At 47.8% G+C, this 26,857-nt stretch overlaps 2 protein-coding genes across 3 annotated transcripts in view; one reads left to right on the top strand and one right to left on the bottom strand.

Annotated features, from left to right (window-relative positions):
* Positions 1-15,898, bottom strand: part of LOC137416516 (peroxisome proliferator-activated receptor delta) — a 65,244-nt gene extending 49,346 nt beyond the window's left edge. The window contains exons 1-4 of one of the 2 annotated variants that reach the window (XM_068102134.2): positions 15,770-15,898; positions 15,216-15,393; positions 11,017-11,155; positions 5,240-5,439 (exon numbers count right to left, since the gene is read on the bottom strand). In XM_068102134.2, coding sequence (XP_067958235.1) covers positions 5,240-5,439; positions 11,017-11,155; positions 15,216-15,386 — 510 coding nt within the window. In that variant the 5' untranslated portion in view covers positions 15,387-15,393; positions 15,770-15,898. Of the gene's footprint in view, positions 1-5,239; positions 5,440-11,016; positions 11,156-15,215; positions 15,415-15,769 lie in introns of both variants that reach the window. The other variant, XM_068102138.2, reaches the window with a different exon arrangement.
* Positions 1-26,857, top strand: part of LOC144889570 (uncharacterized) — a 434,610-nt gene that overhangs the window by 53,250 nt on the left and 354,503 nt on the right. The window lies entirely within an intron of this gene.

Genomic DNA, 26,857 nt, shown 5'->3' with positions numbered 1-26,857 from the left:
GACCTTGAGTTGACCTTTCACCTTTTGACCTCAAAAATAGTATGTTTCCCAATTCAATGAAGCAATATGCAAATGCTGTTCAATTCTCAAGTTATTCGGATGAAAATTGACGGTTTTCAGATGAAAAGTGATGATTTTGGAAGTTTGACCTTGAGTTGACCTTTGAAATTTTGACCTCAAAAATAGTATGTTTCCCAATTTGGTGACTTGACATACAAGTGATGCTCAATTTTCAAGTCAATCGGATTTAAAATGGCGATTTTAGAAATTTGACCTCCAGATGACCTTGACCTTTGACCTCAAAATCAATAGGCTTCTCAATTGGGACTACCTATACAACGTGGTGAAGTTTCGTGACGATCGGTTTAGAATTGTGACCTGTAGGCCGGTGACAAACAGACAGACAAACAGACAGAACCACAAACGCAACTGACCAATATACTTGAAAAATCTTCGATTGCGCAAGTAATTAGATGGCATATAGAGTTAGATTTTACTACAGAGAACACGACTCTAAAGTGATGACACAGTGTACACGTCACTACCAAAAGCAGTGTAAGGTGGGGTAAGTTTCCGCTACTGGGAAAGTTGGGGCTCGTTGCTCCTTCTCCCCTCGCCCCCACCTATCCTCACCTCCTCGATTCGTTTGTTCAGTGGACTGAATACTTCTCCTTTGAAATTGCTCGCTATAACGTCAGCATCACAGTCAGAGGCCTCTGGTGCGGCTCAGATGATGACACCATTAGCATTACACGTTGAAGGTCAGCGAGCCTTCTTCCTAAAGTCATCTTGATGTGATAATGGAGTTTCTATACCTGCTGCACACTTTCACAGACAGAATACGTGCTGCTTTGTAATGTGGGTGCAATATTCAGTTGAATGTTCGGAGGGTTTCCTTTAGATTTGGGTACGTTGTCCCGCTACTTTAGGTAATCCATACTATAAAAGTACAAGAGAGCCGTTTGTCTGTCTCTCTGTCTGTGGGTCGCCATTTTTCTCAGAGATAGCTGAACGGATCTTCCTCAAACTTTCAGAGGTTCATCAGTGAGTGCCTGGGAGTGTTTTAGGCAAAAACGAAAAAAAAGAAGAAAAAAATTGAAAATTTTGAAAAACAAAAGTTAGATTCTTCTGGGATTAATTTTTTTACTCGGTTTGTAATGCCTGAGCCTTTGTAGCTATATGAAAGGTAATAAATTATCCCTGATTATTGTGTGTGTGTGTGTGTGTGTGTGTGTGTGTGTGTGTGTGTGTGTGTGTGTGTGTGTGTGTGTGTGTAATATCATCACATACAAAAATACGCAATTTGGCGTCTGTCTGAGGATTTTTGATCACGATACATTCGGACGTTACTGATCCAATTTTAACCAAACCTGACAGGAAGACTAAGGGTCACACAATGAAGGATGTAGCAAAATAATTTGCTCCCTCCCCCCCAAGGCGGTTTTCCCCATGAAGGGAGTTGCGTGTTGAGGTGTATATTTGTTTTAAGATAGCCTTATTGTGATGTTTTTCCAAGGACGCATAATATTAATGTTATTACAAAACAAAACAAGAAAGAGCAATCAGAGATTGCAGACCCTTGCCGGGACGTGTTTTCGTGTTTTAAAAAAAAGGCTTTTGTGTTTAAACAAATATGGCGACCGAACCACGTGACCGATGACGGCATCAATATGTTTTTCTCCACCAATTCATCCCTAGATGACGCTCAAGAAATTTCATCTTGATAGGATTAAGTTTTGTACTTTTGAATTATGATGTCATATTGGAGGCACCTATGACATCATAATTAATATATGTTATTCCCCATGGAGAGTTCTTTACAATGAGCCACGTCTGCGATTTTTCAAGATGGCACCTGTACCACGTGACCTATGACGTCATAATTATCATGAAATAATTATATAGGAGGAAGTGCACCTATGGGGAAAATTTTCTGTAAATTGGATCAACGGTTGCAGAGAAAATCATATTTCTTGTGTGTGGACAAACAGACAAACAGAAGTACAGACAAATAGACAGATAAACGGACTCAAATGCAATACCCTCTCCTCTGGCGAGAGTAATTATTACTTACTAGGGCGTGCCCGCACGTACGGGCACGCCCGTACGTGCTTGCCCGTACGTGCGTGCAAAAAAACATGCGTGCAAACAACAACAACAAAAAAAAACTTTGAAACCACGTGGCAGTAACGACCACAGAACCCCCCCCTCTATTTACATGAAATGGTTTGGTCCATTCGCAACGACCACAGAACCCCCCCCCCCCCTCTATTTACATGAAATGGTTTGGTCCATTCGCAAAGCCAAAGCGAACGGCTTGCGAGTACGGTGACCATACCTTGGGAACCACTTGTCCGATTAATTTCAAACCTTGAAAAGGCACATCCTCGGGTCCCCAGCAATATACCTGGCAAGTTTCAAGTATATCGGACCGGTAGTTGTCGAGAAACAGCGGTCGCATACATACATACATACATACATACATACAGACAGACAGACACACACACACACACAGAGATTACTGGAATTATAGATAGATAATATCCCATCTCCCCAAGGGGTGTTTCCTCCTTGGCCAAACACCGTGTTAACGTGTGTATAAACATCTTACCGTGCCGTTTCTGTGGGAGCACCCCTACGAGAAGTAAAAAATAGTATAAACCACAAATACGTATGACTACCTTGTTAAACAGCCGCTAATGCTGTTTAACACGAAACTGAAAGAAATTTGGAGGAAACTGGACATCCGTGAGGCAAATTTTACTTATGGAACTGAGCAAAGATCTACTGTAATCTATATACCCCACGAGGCAAATTTTACAAATGGAACTGAGCAAAGATCTACTGTAATCTATGTACCACACAAGAGTTAATAACAAGACCCTTCCTGCCGCTAACGTGGCGGCCTTTTGAAAAAGTCACAACTGCTGTTTAACATGAAAGTGAAAGGGAGGAAACCCAGGGTGTGTTCAGTTACCAAGCAGCTAGCTAGCACTTGCCAAGCCAGCCCTTCCTTACCAACGGTTTTGAATGGAGTGTTTGCTCAAATGCTTAAACCACTTGGCGAGCGCTCCACAAGAAACTTGGTAAATTAACACACCCCCGATGTTCTTGTGGCCCGACTATAGATCTACTGTAATCTACATACCCCAGAGAGGAATGACCCTACTTGCCGCCCCCGTGGGGGAGCGAATGTACTAGTATTATTCAATATAAATTTTCCTTATTGGATGGGTGTCGGGAAATGTTTTAGGCACCCACAAAAAAAAATAGAAACAAAAAACAAATTGATTTCTTCAAAATGCCAACAATATTAGAACATCAGCAGGCAATGCCGGGTACTTCCGCTAGTGTAATATACAGACATGGCATTTAATATGGAATATATATTTTTTTCTTGACTTGGGTTTACTTTCTTAACTCAGTATATCAATCTAGTGAGTTTCTTTTACACTTTGGTGATTTATTTGTTAAAATAACCATGTCACTGATTGTCTGTCGCAGCAAGAAGTCAACAACAGGATTATATCACAGGTGGGGTGGCAAAATGTACGGACAGGTGCATTTGATGATTGGCTTCACAATCGGGTATACAAGGGTTGTTGCGTTCTGTATTAGTGGAAAACAACTGCTGCACGTCTACAAAAGTTATTGCCGCTTCCTCTGGAGATGGTCCGTCAACTCGACAATGCTGTTTGTCATGGAGTGGTGGCTTTACGAAATTACGGCATGAAACAGCGTGCTATTGCTCGGCAGTATGGCATCACTCAAGGTCAGGTGTCAAAGATCCTGAAACGAAATGATCAGAGGGGTATCCCTACTCCAATACCGAGGCCAGGACGTCCCCGCAGAACCACGAGGAGGGATGATCGCCAGCTGCACCGGTTAGTCCGCAATGGCTGTACCAAGTCAGCTAATCGGCTTAGGGCTGAGTGGCAGCAACTGACAAATGTGCCTGTATCCAGAAGGCTAGTCAACCAACGACTGGTTCAAGCAGGCTATCGTGCCAGGCGTCCCCTGAGAAAGCCACGCCTGACCAGACAACAACACCAGCTCCGATTGCAGTGGGCCAGAGAGCACCGTCAATGGCAGCCAGGACACTGGAATCACGTGATCTTCAGTGACGAGTCTAGATTTCTGGTTTATCGTTAAGATGGCCGCGTCCGAGTGCGCAGACAAGTGCATGAAGCCTACAACAAAGATTGTATAGTGCCAAGAGTGCAAGCTGGAGGTGGTGGGGTGACCGTTTAGGCTGCTTTTCATGCAGGGGGAAAAACTGACCTGGTTGTTCTGAATGGAAACCTGAACCAGTTCAAGTACAGGGCCATTCTGGAAGAAACATTGCTTCCATTTGCTCGTGCAGCCTTTCGAGGAAACTTTGTCTTCCAAGATGACAATGCATGGCCTCATCGTGCTCGCATGATCCAACACTTTCTTCCTGACCATGGTGTAGAGCATATGGAGTGGCCTGCCATGTCCCCGGATATGAATCCGATAGAGAACTTGTGGGCAGAATTAATGCGTCAAATCGACCACTTGGACCAGCAGCCCACCTCTGTGCGTGAATTGCAGCAGACTATTGTAACTGCATGGCAAGTGATTCCTGTCCAAACCTTGGCAAATCTCGTGAACAGCATGCCTCAACATGTACGTGCTCTCCTGAATGCTCGTGGGGGTTACACGAAGTACTGAACTGTAATTTTACTATCCGTAATCCCAGTCGTAATTTAACTTTTGTTTTTGTTAAAAAGATTTTTGGCTAATGTGCAAAATAGAGATACTTCTGGAAAACGTACAGAAATTTAACACAGTACTGTCCATGAATTGAGTTCGATATCAGTTTACATCACTTTCAAGGATCAATTTATTTGTTTCGAAATGTCAAATGTGGTTTTTGTTTCTTTTAAAGGTCACATTAACAAAATCTAGAATAATTTCAACATAATTCCAATGAACTTTTGGTTCTAAGACATCTTGAAAAGTAAGTTCACCCCCCCAAAAAAATATTCCATATTAAATGCGAAGTCTGTATATAAAGAAAAGGAGAAAGAAAAGAATATGGGAAGGGCAATCATTTTCATATAAAATATGTTGGAACTTAACTCATCAGGTAGCTAGGTTAGTTTAAATAACCGGTTTTATGAGTCGTCAATGATTATTGCGATGATGACTCAGATGGTTGTCATGAATCCATCAGGAGTTTCATGAAGGCTCTAGGATTAGTTCAGCCACAGCTCACCGATTGGCCCGTCCGGCCTGTTAAGATTGCTCGGGCCTTCTCCTTCGTCAGCGTGAAGTTGCTCAGGTAGGCGGAGTACACGAGTCTTGACAGGGATGCCAGGTTGGCCTCGTGGGGCGACTGCTCGATCTGCTTGCCCGTCGAGAGCTCTGCAATCAAGCGCTCCTTTTCGGCCTGCGGCATCCGGCCGAACCTGATGGCTGCAAGTGGCGGAGTTCAATTTTAAAAACCAACTTCAATCTTCCCTTCATTCGGGGCAATCGACACATTACATTGGGGGGAGTGGATGGAACACTTCCTGAACTCAGGCCAAGCATTTGCAATAATAGTAATAACTAGAAGGGCACTCGGTAGAGAGCATACCTCCACCAGGCTGAACAGTTTATGGTTTCTATCCCACTGATAGGCCGGATCCGGATTCAGACCTGAACCAAAATATAATCGGCTTGTTCTTGCCACCTAACCAACTCGTCCACCAAGTTAACTCATAACTTGTCCATAACTTTTTGAGATATCCTGCTATATGTTGGTTTTACCCCTACCACTCAATGAATGGTGAAGAATCACTTAAAAATTAAATAATTCTCGTCTCCAAATCCATATTCAGATCTTCACCAAAATCGAATCGATTAATCATTGTCACAAACACAACCTGTCCAACAAGTTTCGTCCAAATCCGTCCATAAAGTTTTGAGATATCCTGCTCTGTATCGTTTTTGGCCATATCTCGCAATGGTGAAGAATCAGTTAAAAAAATTAAATAATTATCGTCTCCGAATCCATATTCAGATCTTCACCAAAATTGAATCGATTCGTCCTTGTAACACTCCCAATCTGTCCACCATGTTTCGTCCAATTCCATCTATAACTTTTTCAGATATCCCGCTAAGTATAGTTTTGGCCCTACCTCCCAATGAAGAATCACTTAAAAATTAAATAATTCTCATATCCGAATCCATATTCAGATCTTCACCAAAATCGAATATGTTTGTCCTCATCAGACACCCAACCGGTCCACCAAGTTTCGTCCAAATCCGTCCACAACTTTTTGAGATATCCTGCTCTGTATTGTTTTTGGCCCCATCTCCCAATGGTGAAGAATCACTTTAAAAATTCTAGTAGCCGGATCCGAATCCAGATCTTCACCAAAATCTAACAATTTCGTCGTCGTGACATACGCGACATCTCTGACAAATCTCGTCCGAATCCGTCCACAACTCTTTGAGATATTTTGATCACAAACAAACAGACAGGGGTGAAAAGGTAACCTCCATCCACCTTCGGTTGTGGAGGTAACAACAGATATGTGAGCATCATCAACTTAACTATCCATTATTTAACGTAAAATGTCCTATGAAATCCGAAATAAATCCACTTAAAAGGAGGATTAGCATTGCCAAAGTGAATACGACACCAATTCAAATATGGGAGAACGTTTATAAGTCTTGTGAATAACATCATTCTAAATTTGACTCATAGTAACAAGAAGTGATTCTCAAATGAGGATTTAATGGTTATGACGTCATTAGTGGCTCAAAGTAGTGCCATTCAGTCCTAAGGCAAATGACTGAAATGAAATCAATTTTGTTTGATTCTGAAATATTAAATCAATTTATCCATGGTCTTCTTCTTCTTCTTCTTCTTCTTTGAACTACCACAATTATTCCCACGCTCTTGTGGGGTTGGTCGGCAGAAGCTCGACCCAAGTTTTTCATGAACCGAATGATCGGGCCTGACGTTCGACTAAGGTTAGGGCAGGAAGCATCGACGGAACAACTCGAGACCTCATGACACGGACTTAGAATCAATGTAATTGCTGAAGTTTGTTTTTACTCAAAACGAGTAATAACAAGAAGAAAAAGTACAAAAAGTTTTAATTAAAACAAAAGCCGCGTCGATGTTACACAATGCCTAGATGCAGCTGTGCCTATAACGTCGATGTTATAGGCACAGGACATTCCTATTCATTCGATTACTTGATGTTATTTTTGTGCAAAGTGAAAATATATCTCGGCAATTTCCAGTGTGTGGCGACGAATTTTTAATATATCTCGGCATTTTCCCGTCTGTTATTTCAGGCGGTGTATGACTGACCATGCCGCGATTTAAAAAAATATATATCTCGGCAATTTCCCGTGTGTGACGACACGTGAACGAAGCTATGCTCCTCTCTCCACATTATTGTGACGACGTATAAATTAAATATTTCATCGTGACGATTGTCATCAAATGGACGAATTTTTAATATATCTCGGCATTTTCCCGTCTGTTATTTCAGGCGGTGTATGACTGAGCATGCCGCGATTTAAACAAAATATATATATCTCGGCATTTTCCCGTCTGTTATTTTAGGCGGTGTATGACTGACCATGCCGCGATTTAAACAAAATATATATATCTCGGCATTTTCCCGTCTCTTATTTCGGGCAGTGTATGACTGACCATGCCGCGATTTAAAAAAAAAAATCTCAATGGACTTGAAGTTACAGGCCTTTGAGAATTCATTTCGTTCTATAAAGGGCAACTTTCATCGGATTTTCTTCCCGTTTTTTTTCAACCGAGTCTAAAACGATGTTAGCGACTGTGAAAAATGAAATGATATATCGAATTTGATTTGAAATAAAACTGTGAGAGAGGAAGACACCACGGGCCTACAAAACAGGCCTCAAAGCTATGCGAGTTAATAAAATGGTGGATATTTGTTTATATGAAGCCTCTCTCAGAATGGGTGGAGCTATGGTTCCCAGAATGGGTGGAGCTTTGAGGTTTTGTCTTCTCTGCAAGAACAAGAACAAGAAGAACAACAACAACAACAGCAGAGGGCACTCTATGAGCAGCGTCTGCGACGCGGCTAATAAAAAGTGCAGCTATGAGCATTACATGCCAGCAGGTATCCATCCACCTGAAGAAACCGCAACACCAGGTGGATATCGTGCTCGTCAAAGCTACATCGGGGATACTTGAACAACATTGAAATGATAATGGAAAAGTAGAGGAAGATGGAGACGTATGAGGGAGATAATCCTCGAACTCAAAAGATGGTCAGAAATGAAGGGACGCCCCCAACTACTGTAGCTGCTCCTTAGTGGTCTTCATCCATCTGGGACTGGATGAAGCCCATACCACTCCCGGATAGAGACCATTCCTTTGTTTAAATGTCGGACCTGAGCCTTGCCCTCTGAGAAGCTACACGAGTTGGTGCTACGAGGTAGTCAGTGGCTACTCGAGATAGTAGTACTCGTTTCAGAGAGCAGTTGGCTACACTTTGTAGTATGAAGTATAGTAATAGGCTACACTAGATAGTGGTACAAGTTACAGTAGTTGGCTACACTTTGTGGTATGAGGTACAGCAGTTGGCTATATTAGTTGGGAGTATGAGTTATAGTAGTTGGTACGAGTTATAGAAGTTGGCTGCACTAGATGGTAGTTCAGGTTACAGTAGTTGGTAGTTCAGGTTACAGTAGTTGGCTGCACTAGTTGGGAGTATGAGTTATAGTAGTTGGTACGAGTTATAGAAGTTGGCTGCACTAGATGGTAGTTCAGGTTACAGTAGTTGGTAGTTCAGGTTACAGTAGTTGGCTACATTAGTTGGGAGTATGAGTTATAGTAGTTGGTACGAGTTATAGAAGTTGGCTGCACTAGATGGTAGTTCAGGTTACAGTAGTTGGTAGTTCAGGTTACAGTAGTTGGCTGCACTAGTTGATGGTACAGGTTGTGGTATAATTTAATTCCACAACCTCTCTCAGCATATAGAGCTTTATTGAAATCAATCTCGACATCATCTACAACAAGAATAAGCAATACATTAGTACTCTAACATAATTCCCGAGTACATCCCAAGCAAGCCCATAAGCAATATTATTCAACTTACCAAACTCAAGTCCAGTCACATTTAACAGTGCAGTAATCTATCGCGTCCAAAGCAGTTCCTCTTATAGGGAACCTCACCACTAGAGAGGGAAATACACCGACGATCTTCTCCTTCATTTCATTACACAGGTTGCAGTAGTTGGCTGCACAGTTGGAGGTTCAGGTTACAGTAGTTGGCTGCACAAGTTGGAGGTTCAGGTTACAGTAGTTGGTTGCACTAGTTGGTGGTTCAGGTTACAGTAGTTGGCTGTACTAGTTGGTGGTTCAGGTTACAGTGGTTGGCGGCACTAGTTGGTAGTGTGGGTTATGGTAGTTGGCTGCACTAGTTGGTGGTTCAGATAACAGTGGTTGGCTGAACTAGTTGGTAGTGTGGGTTATGGCAGTTGACTGCACCAGTTGGTGGTTCAGTTTACAGTAGTTGGCTGCACTAGTTGGTGGTTCAGGTTACAGTGGTTGGCTGCACTGGTTGGTGATACAGGTTACAGTAGTTGGCTGCACTAGTTGGTGATACAGGTTACAGTAGTTGGCTGCACTAGTTTGTGGTTCAGGTTACAGAAGTTGGCTGCACTAGTTTGTGGTTCACGTTACAGTAGTTGCCTACACTAGTTGATCGTTCAGGTTGCAGTAGTTGGTTGCACTAGTTGGTGGTTCTGGTTACAGTAGTTGGCTGCACTAGTTGGTGGTTCAGGTTACAGTGGTTGGCTGCACTAGTTGGTGATACAGGTTACAGTAGTTTACAGTTCAGGTTACAGTAGTTGGCTGCACTAGTTGGTGGTGTGGGTTACGGTAGTTGGCTTCACTAGTTGGTGGTTCAGGTTACAGTAGTTGGCTGCACTAGTTGGTGGTTCAGGTTACAGTAGTTGGCTGCGCTAGTTGGTAGTGTGGGTTACAGTAGTTGGCTTCACTAGTTGGTGGTTCAGGTTACTGTAGTTGGCTGCACTAGTTGGTGGTTCAGGTTACAGTGGTTGGCTGCACTCATTGGTGGTTCAGGTTACAGTGGTTGGCTGCACTAGTTGGAAGTGTGGGTTATCGTAGTTGGCTGCACTAGTTGGTGGTACAGGTTACAGTGGTTGGCTGCACTAGTTGGTACTGTGGGTTATCGTAGTTGGCTGCACTAGTTGGTGATACAGGTTACAGTAGTTGGCAGTTCAGATTACAGTGGTTGCCTGCACTAGTTGATGGCTCAGGTTACAGTAGTTGGCTGCACTAGTTGGTGGTTAAGGTTACAGTCGATGGCTGCAATAGTTGGTAGTGTGGGTTACAGTAGTTGGCTGCACTAGTTGGTGGTTCAGGTTACAGTCGTTGGCTGCAATATTTGGTAGTGTGGGTCACAGTAGTTGGCTGCACTAGTTGGTGGTTCAGGTTACAGTCGTTGGCTGCAACATTTGGTAGTGTGGGTTACAGTAGTTGGCTGCACTAGTTGGTGGTTCAGGTTACAGTCGTTGGCTGCAACATTTGGTAGTGTGGGTAACAGTAGTTGGCTGCACTAGTTGGTGGTTCAGGTTACAGTCGTTGGCTGCAATATTTGGTAGTGTGGGTTACAGTAGTTGGCTGCACTAGTTGGTGGTTCAGGTTACAGTAGTTGGCTGCACTAGTTGGTGGTTCAGGTTACAGTAGTTGGCTGCACTAGTTGGTGGTTCAGGTTACAGTAGTTGGCTGCACTAATTTGTGCTCGTACCTTCAGTTTGGATTATGGATTTTCCCAACTACAAACCGTATTTTGCAATGTGAGAAATGTTTTTATATGATACGGTTTCGTGAGTCTCCTCACTCTGTAGTGGTTGTGAAGTTTGCACACCTGGCCAGACACAGAAATATCCTCTCAAAGACAACACTCTCCAAGGAGTGCTGCGCAAGGAGTGCTGTTCGGCAATGGTCTGTCGGAAAACGGGAAAAAGAACGCTCACCGCTGTGGGACATTCCCACTTGGATGCACTTCTGGAAGCGACAGAACTGGCACTTGTTTCGGTTTTTCTTTTGGATTTTACAGCTGAGGTTGCATTTCTCGTACTGTAGCTTCATGCGGACGGTGCGCCGGAAGAATCCCTGCAGAGAAGAGCAGCGGAGCAGATGGTTAGAGGGACAATACACCAGAAAGGAATCGTGCGCAGCACCATCATTGTCATCATACCATTTATTATCTGATGAACAGTCTTATGAAGTTAGGATTTTATTCTCGGTGATGCAACTCAATTACAGATCTAGGACTAAGTGGCGGACACTCGATGAAGGCCACAATCCTGTATGGTCATCTCCGATTTGGATTGAGCAGATATGCTTGCACGTGATGTTTACGAGGAACTTGGGCCAAATCAGTTCCAGATGAATATGTCGTATGATGTAGAAAGAAAGTTGGACAAAGGCAGGGGGTGGGGCCAAAAGAAGGTAGTACAAAAAGATTCCAATTTTGAATGAGGAATTCTAAACAATCGCGGAACATTGAAATAAACCGTGAAATCTGAAACAAACGGATAAAACAATGAAAGAAATTCCAATAAACACAGAAACCATAGCAGCACTGAAGGTATTCTATAATGTCCACTAAACATATCAACAAGACCAGGATCACTTTCACATCAATCAAATACAATTGTGACCGAGAATTGCGCTCGGTAGAATGCATACCTCTGCCAGGCTGAGCAGTTTATGTTTTGTATCCCACTAATGGATCGGATCTGGAATCGGGCCTGAACCAAAATCGCATCGGCTTGTTCTTGTTTGTCACTTACCCAACTCATCCACCAAGTTTTGTCATAATTCGTCAACAACTTTTTGAAATATCACGATACATATCGTTGTTGGCCCTCTAACTCAATGGTGAAGAATCATTTAAAGTATTCTCGGATCTGGATTCAAATATTCACCAAAAGTAAATTAATTCTTCCTTGTCACCAACCCAACCAGTCCACCAAGTTTCGTGCAAATCCGTCCATAAACCACCAAGTTTCATCCAAATCTGTCCATAAACCACCAAGTTTCCTCCAAATCCGTCCATACATTTTTGAAATATCATGCTATATGATATCAGTGTTAGCTCTATAACTCCGTGGTGAATAAAAAAACAAAAAAAAAACACCTTTAGAGGCCATTTTTCCCCGCAAAGCGGGGGTTGGCCTTTTTCAGGAACCGTGGTTGTTGTTGTTTTTCGGTCCCCTATTTGAAGCAATGTTTTACGGCCGGATGCCCTTCCTGACGCCAACCCTTTTTGCCGCCTTTAACGACAAACAGGGAATTACCAGTGAACTGGTACTCAATTAGCCGACCTCGGAAGGTTGACAGGCTGAGTCAACCCCCCTGGCGTTAATTCAGCGATCGACCGGGATTCGAACCCAGGATCCTTGGTTTTATCCTAAGCCAGCACCCTAGCCGCTAGCCCAACACCAGGGATAAGTTAAGATCCTTTAAGTGGTGTTAAGTGGTGGTAAGTTAAGTGGTGAATAATCCTTTAAAAATTCTCAGATCCAGATTCGTATCTGGACCTTCATCAAAACCTAATCATTTAACCCTTGTCACATTCCCAACATCGCCACCAAATTTCATCTGAATCCGTCCACAACTTTTTGAGATATCATATTCAAAGACAAACAAACAGATGGCAAAACAGACAGGCTTGAAAACCTAAATTCCATCCACCTTCAAAAAAGGTAAACAAGTACAGATGCTTTCAAAGTACACCGCCCCTATGCCAAATAAATAAATATCCTCCAGCGCGGTGCCTTCAGCGCCCGGCAATACCACCGTGCAGCTCATAGAGACTGTATTGGGAGGGAAGGTTGAACAATAATTGATTGATTAATTGCATAATTAAAATCAATAAAAGATTATCATAAAATATATTTTTTATCAATTGGCTGATAGCATAACTAAACCACTAGTGCTTCATCCGACGATATAAGTAACTTTTAGAAATTTTAATTAAATAAGTCATTAATAAAAAAGTAAATAAATAATTTATTAATCAATAAATAATTATTAATCGATGAATTGATTAATCAATAAATCAAAAATACCCTTCACAGCCAAATCACTTGGTCATTTTCATGTCCAAATATCAGCTTCCTAGCTCAAAAGGTGCCTGAGATATTGCCCAGATGAGAAAGAAAGTCAATAAATGACTAATAATGAAAAAAAAAAATCATAAAAAAATTAAATAATAATTGATTGATTAATTGCATAATTAAAATCAATAAAAGATTGTCATAAAATATTTTCTTAATCAATTGGCTAATAGCATAACTAAACCACTAGTGCTTCATCCGAAGATGTAACTTTTTTAGAAATTTTATTAAGTAAGTCATTAATAAAATTTTTAAATAATTATTTAATTAATCAATAAATAATTAATCGATTAATTGATCAATCAATAAATCAAAAATATCCTTTACAGCCACAACACTTGGTCATTGTCATGTCCAAATATCAGCTTCCTTGCTCAAATGGTGCCTGCGATATTGCCAAGATGAGAAAGAAAATAAATAAATGATTAATAATGCAAATAAATAAATAAAAATCACAAAAAATTAAATAACTAATCATTTGGCTAATAGAACACATAAACCACCACTATTTCATTCGAATCTGTAACTAAAAAAAAATTTTTTTAAGTAATTAATCAAATAATTAAATAATTAATCGATTAATTGATTAATCAATAAATCAATAAATAGCCTTTACAGCCAAATCACTTGGTCATTGGCATTTCCAAATATCAGCTTCCTAACTCAAAAGGTGCCTGAGATAATGCCTAGAAGAGAAAGGAAAATTGATTAATCAAAAAACAATAATAACAAAAAAAGAAACAAATCAACAAAAAATAACATTTTTGACAAAGTACTTCCTCACTATTGTGCCCAAATTTCAGCTTCCTAGCTCATTGGATGGCTGAGATATCACCTGGACAAAGAAACAAACAAACAAACAAGAAGCATGAAAACAAACAAACAACCAGAGTGAAAACTGAGTACTCCCTTTCAGCGTGCGTCATTGCCGAGCCCGCTTCGGTGCCCGGCAATGACGATTTGCAATGCCTGGAGATGGCATAGGAAAGGAGCGGTGTACAAAATGGCAGAGGTAAAAGGAAAATAAAATTGTTTCCCAAATTATTTATTTATTTGTGTGAAAGTAGATTGGTATCCTCTTAATGGACCGGCAGGATGGCCTCGAGGTACACACTCGCCCTAAGCAGTCTATCCTTGGTTTGAATCCCGAACCAGTTATAAACTGTCATCCTGGTGTTTCACAGGCAGGATGATTCAACATTGTGTGTGCCGTCCCTCGGATGGACGTTGACCGGACGTCCCATCTGCAGGCATTCCTTGGTGGACAAATGGGGGGCGAGTTATCGCAGGTACCCTGGGCAAATGCTAAATTTCTGTCGGATCCAATCTGTCAGGCCAGGTGAGGCAAGCAAGCTCGTGAAAGACTTTGTCCCATACCCCCCCACCCCCCAGACAATCACATAAGGTGGGATAATTAGGGACGTTAAATAATATTTGTTTTGCTTCAGGAATAACGACAATGGAATCTCATATAATTGGAATATTAAAATATATTACTAATGGTAAATTATATAATGAGGTTTCCGAGGACGTGGCAGGAAGCCTCAGCATAACGAACACATGCGTAGTACTTAGACTCCTGCAGGTAGTTGGTAGTGATGCATCACCCATCATATTCATCAGATTTAAATCCGTGAGAGTTCCCCATAATCGCCTCTAAGCTGTCCAGCCTGGGTTCGAGTACCGACCCGGCTTTAAACCCTCGGACGGACGTAGGCGTCCGGTCTGCGGACAGTTGGTGGACCTTATAGATCCATCGTGAAGAGTAGGCGAGTTGTCACCGAAAATCACCTTGAACAAATTATAAATTCCTGCCATAACTTTAGTCGAACGTCAGGCCTCGCCAGCCGGTTCGTGAAAGACTTGGGAAAAGCTTCCACCTGCAAACCCCACCGGAACGTGGGAATAATTGCCGTTAAAGAAGAAGAAGACTTCCCCATCATCCCCAAAATGAGAAAAAAAATTTGATGAAAAGGTGGGATGAGGGTGAAAGACCATTTGGGATACCCTTGCACCGAGGTCATGGCAGGGGGGACACCTGTGCGTACCTTGCAGCCTTCGCATGCGTGGACCCCATAGTGAAATCCCGAGGCGCGGTCTCCGCAGACCCGGCACTCCACAGCCAGGGACGCGGGCCGAGACCCGGTCGGCGCTCCGGGGTCGGGGCCCCCCTGGCTCTGTGAAGCGGTACACCAAGCCGACGGGAGGCGACCTTGCATGGTGAGCCTGTGTGGAAGACCAAGACGGCTGGTGAACGTGACGTCACAGGACGAAAAAACAAACAAACAACAACAAATGAAACGTTAATATAATTATTTATTTAAATAAACAAAGCGGTCTCGGGTTTTGCTGCGTTTACGTAAACGAGCGATCATAAGTAGATCCCGCTGTGGATCAACTATTCTGAAACCTTTTCATGTGGAAAACACATCGACAATCCGCAACGTCCGCACAGTCCGCGTATTGTGACGTCATTGAGTCAAACTTTAAACTTTTGTTCTCACGAGAAAATGTTCCGTGAAATGTAGTCGTGAAAACCCCTTTAAATCCATAAACAAATGGAGGGGAAAAGTGGGAATTGCGGAGAAACGCGCGTGAGTACCTCGAGTTGTCGGTGCCCAATGCGGACAGGCTGTGCAGACACGCGCGGTGTCCCGGAGCACAATTTACCCCTAGGTTCGACTGGAGGAGAGCGAACACTCCCGGTTTAATGCTCCACGCAAGGCGACAACCTTCTGACGTCACGGCAGCGCAGGGACCACGGGGAAGCTCTCAAGCCCCGCCCACTCTACACGCCCCGCCCACTCCACGCCCCGCCTTCATATTAGTCCCCGCCTTCGCGGGACTCCCCGCCCCTTGCACTCAGCCGGCAAAGCCCGTTTTCGTGCTGGTGACGAAGCGATCTGAATTAGTTCCTTTTGCGATGGAGATTCATCAACATCTCATGTGAGATTTAAAAAAAGACAACAACAAAACTCATGGAAGAGCAAGAGTTTCCATTAGACGATAAATAATCATTAAAAATGGCTCTTCCTGCCTTTGTGTTCTTATCCATTCAACACCTCGCAATGGAATCCTGCCATTTGTGCGTACGTAATATGTAAACGAAATGCGTGACTTAACATTTCCTTGTTAAATCCAGATTCCTTGGCACCTAATATAACAGAAGTGGGGGCATCAGAGACTCGCAACAGATTTTCCATAAATCCGAGGACTTGCAGGATGGCATCGAGGTGGCACGCACAACTCCCCTCCAAGTCCATGTCGTTTAACCTGGGTTCGAATCCTGACCCGGCTATAAACTGGCATTCCCAATGTTGCACAGGCAGTGCGATTCATCAGTGTGTGTCCCTCGGATGGACGTTAAATTGGGCGTTCCGTCTGCGGCATTAGTTGGTGTACTTTAAAGATTCCACATGTCCCTCGCGAAGAGTCGGTGAACTATCGCTGGCACCTTGAACAAATTCCAAATTCCTGCCCCAACCGACACAGGGCACTGCATCAGCAGCACAGCAGCGCCCTCAGCCAATGAGGCTATCCCACAGCCGTGTGCTACATACAAACGAAGAAGAAGATGCCATGAGCGCCAATATTTCCTGGGGTTTCCGAGCATGCGCGCCGAGCATTCTGGGCAGAATAGGTCATTTCGAAAGTATTGTAGCGGCTACCGCTGGGTTTTCACAATCGCCTTGCACCTATCAAGGACGCGGAGCGATCACCATGCCGGGCTCGTCCAGGACGCCCGGGCAGGCTCGCCCTCAACTTGCCAGGCCGCAGCCAGGACGCTGGGCCACGCCCCCTCTCGCCTTTCCTGGGCAAACGCTCCGGGATAATATGTATATATATTGCTGCCCGATAAACGGGCTTTTCAGAGTGCCTGAGTGTTTGGTTTGATTAAAGCAACTCGGATGAATTCCAGCTTTTTGTCGCGTCCATTCTTCCGATCGACGTGGGAGCCCCAGCTCCTTCATTGGTGACCTACCGACATGGACACGGCAGTCGCCCTTAAACTGCCTACCTTCTGGGAGGCTCACGCGGCGGTTTGGTTCGCACAGGCGGATTCCCTGTTCGCCCTGCGAGGCATCACGGCCGACGACACCCGCTTCCACCATGTGGTAGCAGCGCTCGGTTCGGCCACCGCGGCCCGCGCCCTGAGCCTCCTCGAGAGCCCGCCAGCCGCTGACAAATACGGCGCGATTAAGAAGCTTCTCCTCGACGCTTTCGCCCTCCCATCGGCGGAACGCGCACAGCGCCTGCTCGACCTGCCCGAGCTCGGCGACACGCGCCCTTCCGAGCGAATGGACTACATGCTTTCACTGCTCGGCGAGCACTCTCCGGCATTCCTGTTCCGGGAGCTGTTCCTCCGTCAGCTGCCTAACCCGGTACGCCTCGCCCTGGCAAGCACGACGATCACAGATCCCCGGGCCCTTGCCAGAGAAGCCGACAAGATCTCCGCCGCAGGACAGCGCATCGCAGCGGCGACATGGGACCCACCGCCGTCCGACGCAACACCCATGGCGCCCGAGCACCCGGCACGGTCGACGACCGAACTGCCGACGCAATTGGCGGCCGCTACACCGAGCCGACCACCTCCAGCACGACGACCGGGGCCTCCACCTGACTAAGCGTGGTGTTACTATCATGCCAGGTTCGGACAGAAGGCCCGGACATGCCGACCCCCGTGCACCTTCGGCAGGCCGGGAAACGGCCGGGCCGGCGTTCATTACCAGCCATGAGCGCCGGCCACACGGGCAACTTACTGTTCATCACGGATAAAGCGTCCGGACGGCGCTTCCTGTGCGACACCGGCGCCCAACTGAGCGTCATACCCGCCTCTGACCAGGACAGGCAATCCGCGGTTTGCGGCCCCTCCTTGGTTGCAGCCAACGGATCGACCATCCGCACCTTCGGCCCGCGCAACGTCACCCTCTGCTTCGGCGGCCAACGCTTTGCTTGGACGTTTGTAACCGCAAACGTGCCCATGGCTCTGCTAGGCGCCGACTACCTCTGCGCACACGGACTGCTGGTGGACGTCCAACGGCGTCGTTTAATCAACGCCGAAACCTTCAGCTCCCTGGTATGCACATTGAGCAGCTCCGCGCCGACCGAGCTGGCATGCGCCGTCCCGGCGGCGAACGAGTTTGCTCGCCTGCTCACGGAGTTCCCGGCCCTCACGCGGCCGCCGTTTTCGGCCGTCGCAGTACGGCATGGGATCGAGCACCACATACCAACCACGGGCCCGCCGGTCTACGCCAGGGCCCGCCGCCTCGACCCAGCCAAGCTCGCCGTGGCGAAGGCCGAATTCGACGCGTTGGAGCACCTCGGCATCGTGCGGCGCTCCGATAGCGCGTGGGCCTCGCCACTGCACATCGTGCCAAAGCCGGGGGGTGGATGGCGCCCGTGTGGCGACTACCGCCGTCTCAATGATGCTACCACCCCCGACAGGTACCCGATCCCGCATATCCAAGACTTCTCCGCCCGTCTGGCGGGACGGGTCATTTTTTCGAAAATTGATCTCATACGGGGATATCACCAGGTACCTGTCAGGGCGGCCGACGTCCCTAAAACGGCAGTCATCACGCCGTTCGGCTTATTCGAATTCTTGCGGATGCCGTTTGGTCTCAAGAACGCGGCTCAGGCGTTCCAGTGCTTGATGGACGGTGTGCTGCGTGACCTGCCGTTCCTTTTCGTTTACCTGGACGACATCCTCGTCGCCAGCACGTCCCGGGCCGAGCACCTCCTCCACCTCCGAACACTGTTCGGGCACCTCAGCGAGCACGGCCTCATCGTCAACCCGGCCAAATGCCACTTCGGCACGACGGCCGTTGATTTTTTGGGCCACCACATCACCAAGAACGGGGCCGTGCCGCTGCCAACCAAGGTCGAGGCCATCACCACGTTCCCGCATCCCCGCACCATAAAGGCCCTGCAGGAATTCCTGGGAATGGTGAATTTTTATCACCGCTTCGTGCCCCGCGCTGCTCAAATCATGCGGCCCCTCTACGAAGCCCTCCGGGGCAAGCCGGCCAAGCACGACATTGCCTGGTCCGCAGCAATGGATGCGGCCTTCCAAAGCTCAAAGCGGGCCCTCGCCGACGCAACACTGCTCGCTCACCCGGTGCTCAACGCTCCCATCGCCCTCACCACGGATGCCTCCGACTACGCAGTGGGCGCCGTACATGAGCAATGGGTGAACGGGGTTTGGCAGCCACTCGCTTTTTTCAGCCGGCAGCTCTGGCCGAACGAGCTCAAATACAGCACGTTTGACCGGGAGCTCCTCGGTCTACACCTGGCCGTCCACCATTTCCGCCACCTCCTGGAGGGCCGACCTTTCACGGCGTTCGTCGACCACAAGCCGTTGGTTTACGCCATGGCCAAGGTCACGGAGCCGTGGTCGGCCCGCCAACAGCGCCACCTCTCCACCGTGTCGGAGTTTACCACGGACATCCGGCACGTCGCCGGCAGAAACAACGCTGTGGCCGACTGTCTTTCCCGGGCCAGCGCGAATGCGGTCCACCTGGGCGTGGACTTTGCGCTTATGGCGGCGGACCAAACCACCGACACCACGGTGCAAGCCCTCCGGGCGGCGGACACGGGCCTCCGCCTGGCCGACATCCCCTTCGCGGACACTGTCCTGCTCTGCGACGTCTCCCAAGGCCAGCCTCGCCCCATCGTGCCCGTCACCTGGCAACGCCGCATCTTCGCCTCCCTCCACGGCCTTTCCCACCCGGGCCGGAAAGCTTCCCAGAAGCTGGTGTCGGCGCGATTCGTCTGGCACGGCCTTCGTCGGGACGTCCGCGATTGGACCAGCACCTGCACGGCCTGCCAACGGGCCAAGGTCCACCGACACACCCAGGCCCCGCTGGCACCTTTCACCGTGCCCGAACGACGTTTCGACCACGTCAACGTGGATCTGGTGGGCCCCCTGCCCCCGTCACGGGGGTTCACACACCTGCTCACCATGGTGGACAGGACCACCAGGTGGCCGGAGGCCGTTCCCCTCGTCTCCACCACCACCGCCGACGTGGCGCAGGCTTTCATCGCCACCTGGGTCGCCCGCTTCGGCGCACCGGCGGACATCTCGTCAGACCGCGGACCACAGTTCACCTCCGAGCTGTGGGGCGCGGTCGCCCGCAACCTGGGGGTCTAGCTCCACCGTACTACGGCCTACCACCCCCAAGCAAACGGGTTGTGCGAGCGATTCCACCGCTCCATGAAGGCCGCGCTCATGGCCAGCCTTCAAGACGGCGGTTGGGCCGACCGGCTGCCGTGGGTCCTTTTGGGCCTCCGCACGGCCCCCAAGGAGGACCTCCAGGCATCCACCGCCGAGCTTGTCTATGGCCAGGTGCTACGCGTCCCGGGCGAATTCGTGCCCGACGCTACCAGTCCCTGGTCCGCAGCTCACCAGCGCTCGGACCTCCAGGAGGCCGCCCGACGGTTTGCCCCCGTGCCAACATCCCACCATGGTGACCCCCAGTCCTACGTCCCCCCAGCACTTCGCACAGCGGAGTATGTTTTTGTGCGTCACGACGCACATCGGGGGCCACTCCGGCCGCCGTACGACGGGCCCTTCCTGGTGCTGCGACGGGACGACAAGTCGTTCGTCATCGACATCGGCGGCAGGTCGGACCGGATTGCGGTGGACCGCCTCAAGTCGGCGCACGTGGACGTCGACCACCCACCACGGGTGGCCCTTCCGCCGCGGCGAGGCCGCCCCCCGTCCACGGTGCCCCCCACTCGACCGCCCACCACCACACCGGACCCCCTCCCATGACCCGCCAGGGGTCGCTTCGGCCGGGTCATCAGGACCCCCCTCAAATTGACCCTGCCGGTGCAAGTCGATTCTGGGGGGACGTGTGTAGCGGCTACCGCTGGGTTTTCACAATCGCCTTGCACCTATCAAGGACGCGGAGCGATCACCATGCCGGGCTCGTCCAGGACGCCCGGGCAGGCCCGCGCTCAACTTGCCAGGCCTCGGTCGGGACGCCCGGGCAGGCTCGCCCTCAACTTGCCAGGCCGCAGCCAGGACGCTGGGCCATGCCCCCTCTCGCCTTTCCTGGGCAAACGCTCCGGGATAATATGTATATATATTGCTGCCCGATAAACGGGCTTTTCAGAGTGCCTGAGTGTTTGGTTTGATTAAAGCAACTCGGATGAATTCCAGCTTTTTGGCGCGTCCATTCTTCCGATCGACGTGGGAGCCCCAGCTCCTTCAGTATCATATTGGTGATTGGTGCTTGTTCCAAATTCCAAATTTTTACTTCCCCAACAAGGACTGCTGGGAAGTTGATGGTAAAACAGTGCATTTCCTTGTCCAGGAAGCTGGTTTGGCAGTCCCAGAGACCTTGGAAAGAGTTATATTTACAGTATGTGATTACTCCCATCCGATCCAATGTCCTACATGGAACGGGAGATCGTCAATATCAGAACGAGCTCGAGTCAAGAACACAGGTATATGAGAAGGGGGACATTTGGCTGACCGTGCCCGTGCCATACCCCAACCTTAATGTATACCCAAAAATTCCAAGCAACTTACTTTTATGATTATTTTAACAATATATTTTTTTATAATGATTTTATTTATATAAATTTATAGTGAGGATTCCGTTGAGTTACATTTTTTACACGATATCTCAATGTGTACTTCTAGAAACAGAAGTTAAGTATCCACATACATAGGAACAAAATAATGTTTTTGAAAAACTTCAATTAACCTTAAAAGGAAGGAGCAGATATATATATGGGTTGGTGAGGGTTTATTAAGGGCGTGGTTAAAGTTTATTTGAGGCACGGCAAGTGCCTGTTAAGGGCGTGGCAAAAATGACGCGATGTCATATTCTTCCTGAGATCTTATATGAACCATCACAAATATTAGCAAGAAAGAGCAATCAGAGATTGCAGTCCCTTGCCAGGACGTGTTTCTAAGGTGTATTTTACGTGTGTTTTTGTATTCTTTTATTATTTTGTACAACCCCACTATTATTATTTTTTCAATATCAAAATAATTTCAAAAGTCAAATATATATATATATTGTTGCGGAAACGAGGGACGGCTCTCCCGTTAGCAAGGGGTGGTTAGCCCCTTGTCCTGTTAAGCTGGCCGTCTCCCCATCCTGGAACTATCCCGCTTCTTCGTGGGGTGAGATTGGCCGAGGTGATTGGTCAAGGGAGTCCCGTACACCTCCGCCAACATCTCCACGAAGCCGGTGGATAGCCCCGTTCGAAACCACGGACAAGATGTTATTTGCCGAGCGGGTTAGCAGCCCGCGGCTCGAACCATTAGCAAGTACTAAACCCGATTCCTATGCGTTGGCCAAATCGTGCCACAGGTATTCAATGATGGAAAAGACAAGGACGATCAGACGAGGAAGAAGAAGAAGGCAAAGGTAGGAAGAACACAGGTATTTATTACTAACTATTGTACAAAACCAAAGAAACCAAGGGAGAAGGAAAGAAAACGAAAGCAATTTACAGAAGAAGGAGACACAGTGCAATTATACTTATCTTTACAGGCTTACTTAAACCCCAGGGACAAAACAAACAAGACAAACTCACGTACACAAAAGGATGGTATGGCAGGGATGAAATGGGACGGCAGAGGAGGGTCCAGGTAGATGGTAGGCGTAGAGGTTTGGCTCCAAGCTCGCGCTTTGGTCCACGCTTGTGGGTTAGAGGCGAAACCTGGCACACAGCCCCGCTTCGGGCTAGCAGCGAGGAGCCGGCAGCTCCACGTATTCGGTTTCACACCGGCAGCTGTCTCACGCGTCCTCCGCCTCCTGCGTCTCCGACGCTCCTTTACTACTTCACAGAATCTGTCTGCGGTCCAGCGCACCTCCCTCAAAGACCTCTCTCAGCTTCCCCTCAAACAAGCTGCTCTGCCTCGTGTCCGACTCCGAGCTCATCTTTTCAAGCAGTCCCTCCCAACCTCCTTTTATGGCTTTTTCCACGATCAAGCCGCGGGTTAAGAGGGCACGCCTACCAGGTCGCTCTCCGTAGTGCCGATTGGTGGGCACGGGCTCTCTGGCTCCACCGAAGACGATGGGCGGGCACGCCCTTCTTCCCCGAGCTGACCACGCTGTAATGGCGGCAAATGCAGTTGGCAATAATGCAGTTGGCAATGATGCATTTGGAAATGAAGGCTTTGGGGGAATTTGAAAAAGGGGATCTATCTTATTCGATTTGGTGCAATGCAGTGTCAACTAATGGGCAACAGAGCCTTAAACTGGAACACATAATAAAGAAATAACTATTTAGAAGGGTATATGATTTTCTACGTGCATGCGATGGACTAACTAAGGGGACGACCTTTGACCTTTACATAAATGGAGGTATTTACAAAGATCATGACATTACTTACAGAGGGTGATATTTACAAACACAGGATTCTCAAATCCGCAACACGGCACCCTCATCCTCCAGGCACGTCCCGGGCCTATAAAACTTTAACTTAATGTGACACGCAGGTGTAATTCCCTCTACAATTAATCTGACCCTGAGTGTGACAGTTTTAAAACACAAATAAGTATGTCCCTCTGCTGCATTGCACCCTGCCTAACAGATTCACGCCCACAGGATAACCGAATTGCGGAATGGTTTTCAAACTAAACATGTATGGTGGGGAGCATTATTTACAAGTGACGCTATTTCATTATTTTCACAACGCAACCCAGGACCTGTGATTTTTCTTTTGGGGGAACAAAAAGAAAATCCTGTGGGAGGGGAGGAGACAGCATGCACTGCATCGACGCACCAGCACCAATAAACACCAAAGCACCATAAAGCACCAGTCAGTGCACAGTCACCACCGTTCAAATAAAAAAACAACTGATGCTGGTCTCCCTATTCAGCTCCCTCTGCTGGCCGTTGTCGTTCTTGATGTTGTCTTTCTTGTTCTTCTTGCTTGTGGCCTATTTGTAAAGATAAAAAGGCACACAATGTGTCCATCTTTTTTTATTTACGGCCCACAGGGGCCGACTATGGGTGGTTCACCTGTAGGGCATAGGTGCCACGTCACTGAGGTCCGCAAGCAAGATCTTCCTCTGGCCAACCTGGCCGGTCCCAGCAGAGGGGCCATGCCACAAAGCTTGTGGTCCATAAGTGGTGCTTGGCCACAGACTGTGGTCCATAAGTGGTGCGTGGATGCAGGCAGCTGGTTGCGGAAATTTCAGGCACACAGACTCGGCCTCCCGCATGCTCCCCTCAGTGACCAGAGAGCACGATGCATGGGTCGGGGAAGGAAGACAGAGAAGACAGGTTAGCGAGGGGTACGGTCATAAGGGTACACATCAACAAAGGCAATGCAAGGTGATGTGCGTACGGAGAGCGAAGTGAGAAAGCTCGTCCCTACCGTACGCCACCCCCCCCGGTCACCTACTCCACCCTTGCCCTTACCCATATTTACAAAATCTACACACTTACCAATTCGTCACTAATGTCACGTCTTCCCCATATCTCCCCTATACCAAATTCGTCACAATTCCACTAATCCAAAATTTGCCATCACCAATTCATCATCAATCCCTCTTAAGGAGGAAGAGATGGAACAACAACACAATGTCACACCCACATCATGATGCGTCTCACAATCCAAACATTTGCACAAAAATAACCAAAACATGGCATGGTGTGGACTTCTGTCACCTCAGGTGAGTGGATGTAGATGGTGCGAGGAGATTTTAATCCTAACTACTTCCTAAATGACATTAACACACTTTACACTACCCGGGGTCTTTCCCGGCCAAACCATTGGCCGTCTTACACTCTATGCGGTTTAAGAACCAAACTCCCATTGACCAAGCTGTGGTGCTTCATCAATTTGGGGTCTCACTCCCCTGGTTCAACTCCCTGTGCCTTTGCACAATTTCAGGACTGGGTCGTGTGGCTCTCCCAGCAGGTCTACCCACCTGCACACCTCCACCACTGCAGTTGCCTCCGAGCTTACCTGCTCCTTACCCTAACCTATCTACCTGGGGAAGGCCCTCCTTGGCGCTTACCCCCTCGGTTCCCTCTCTGGCACTGGGCTACCCGGGTCCTTCCTCTGGATCCTCGGGCCCCATTGAACTCTAACGGCTCCCAGAGCCCACCTGCGGCCTCACCTGGCCGACATCCTCACAGTGGCGGAGTGCCCATTTAACTACACACACTAACAGGCCACACGCCAAGCCATTTCCATGTCACTAATGCACCCATCCAAACACCATTCTTCCACACGCACCACAGATGCCAATATCCAACCACAATTTACCTATACCCTCTACCTAGCTCTTAAACTACCCTCCCCGGGTGTTCGTGATGGGGTCCACCCTCCCCATACACACCTTCGCACCATCCACTCCACTCCACAGTTTCCACCATACTCACTCCACACCATCCATTCCATAATCCATATATTCCATACCAAAAATTTCATTCAACCATGCTCACCTGTATTGGCACACCTGTGCAATCACTCCTACACCTGGTGCCTCCTGCACCCTCCTTCCTCCGCGACCATTTGCTCAATACAACGCCCAATCACCATTACTCACTCATACACTGCTCCATACACTTCCACGCTCAATACAACTCACAATCACCTCACACTTTTCACAATACACTTCTAACTCTCCAAACCATTGCCTCAGGCACCCAAATTCTCCCATGCTCATACACACATCCTTCCCGAGCATTGCCTAGCAATTCCTCATTTGCTCGATACTAAGACTCTCACACACACGGCATCATCTGATCTACCTGGTGCCCTTCTAAAACTCGTGCTTCCCCGTCACCCCTTATATTATTGCGCTCCCTTGTCGTTATAATCCAACTACCCTACTCTCTACGTCCCCACTACAGGTATAATGTCGCTACTTAAATATCCAGTTACCTATTGTCAATCTTCTCTAGATCCTTATACAATTATCCAAACCCTCCCTCAGCGAGCTTACACTGCCATAAACCCCATAGCTAGTGCTCATGTGCCCCGTGGGTGTGAGGGATGGCAGAGTTGCCATCCCACCACATCGGGCATCTTCCAGTATCAATTTTGCCATCAAATTCCTGCAAATCGAAATTTGCCAATCCCTGCCAATCAGTTTACCAATTATTAATTTGCCAATCATTTCTGCCAATCCTATTCACTATTCTAAATTTCGGATCAAAACACTATTATCATCACAGTCCGCTATAACTGAGCCTCTCGGTACGTCATGACATCATTAAAACTCGGCTTCGCAAAGCCGAGCAATGAATTCGGGTGGTTTGGTCACCTGCAGGTTGAGTCCGTCCGGCATTCGGTTCAGGGGAGGCAGTTTGGTCGGGCCGAGATTCCACGCACCATCTCGGCGCGGATCCTTGCGGTCTCCGGCCCGATGGCTCAATCTCGCCCGGTCGGAACCCCGTCCCCGCCAGGGGGCGAAGGGCTGACCTGGCCCCCCTCCCCCGGAATCGCGCCGATCGCCGCTCTGATGCGGCACTGACCATTCAGTGCGGGACCCGGCCCGAATCATGCGCGACACTCTGAAGAGCTACGCGCTTACGGTCCGGGCCGGTCCTCGCTGCAAACAAAGCGCACCGTGCGCGGAGTACTCGCGTCGGCTATCCATCACCTTAAACGCTGCCCCGTTTAACGTTGATGCTCCCCGGACATGCTCACACCACGCGTTCCTTTTTACACTCACCAAACCCGGCGTTCCAACGCCGCCCGTACATT

The sequence above is a fragment of the Myxine glutinosa genome, chromosome 1, assembly GCF_964187855.1.
Source record: "Myxine glutinosa chromosome 1, kmMyxGlut1.1, whole genome shotgun sequence".
Lineage (NCBI taxonomy): Eukaryota > Metazoa > Chordata > Myxini > Myxiniformes > Myxinidae > Myxine > Myxine glutinosa.
Note: the sequence above shows the minus strand (reverse complement) of the source record. Positions and strands in the feature narration are given on the sequence as shown.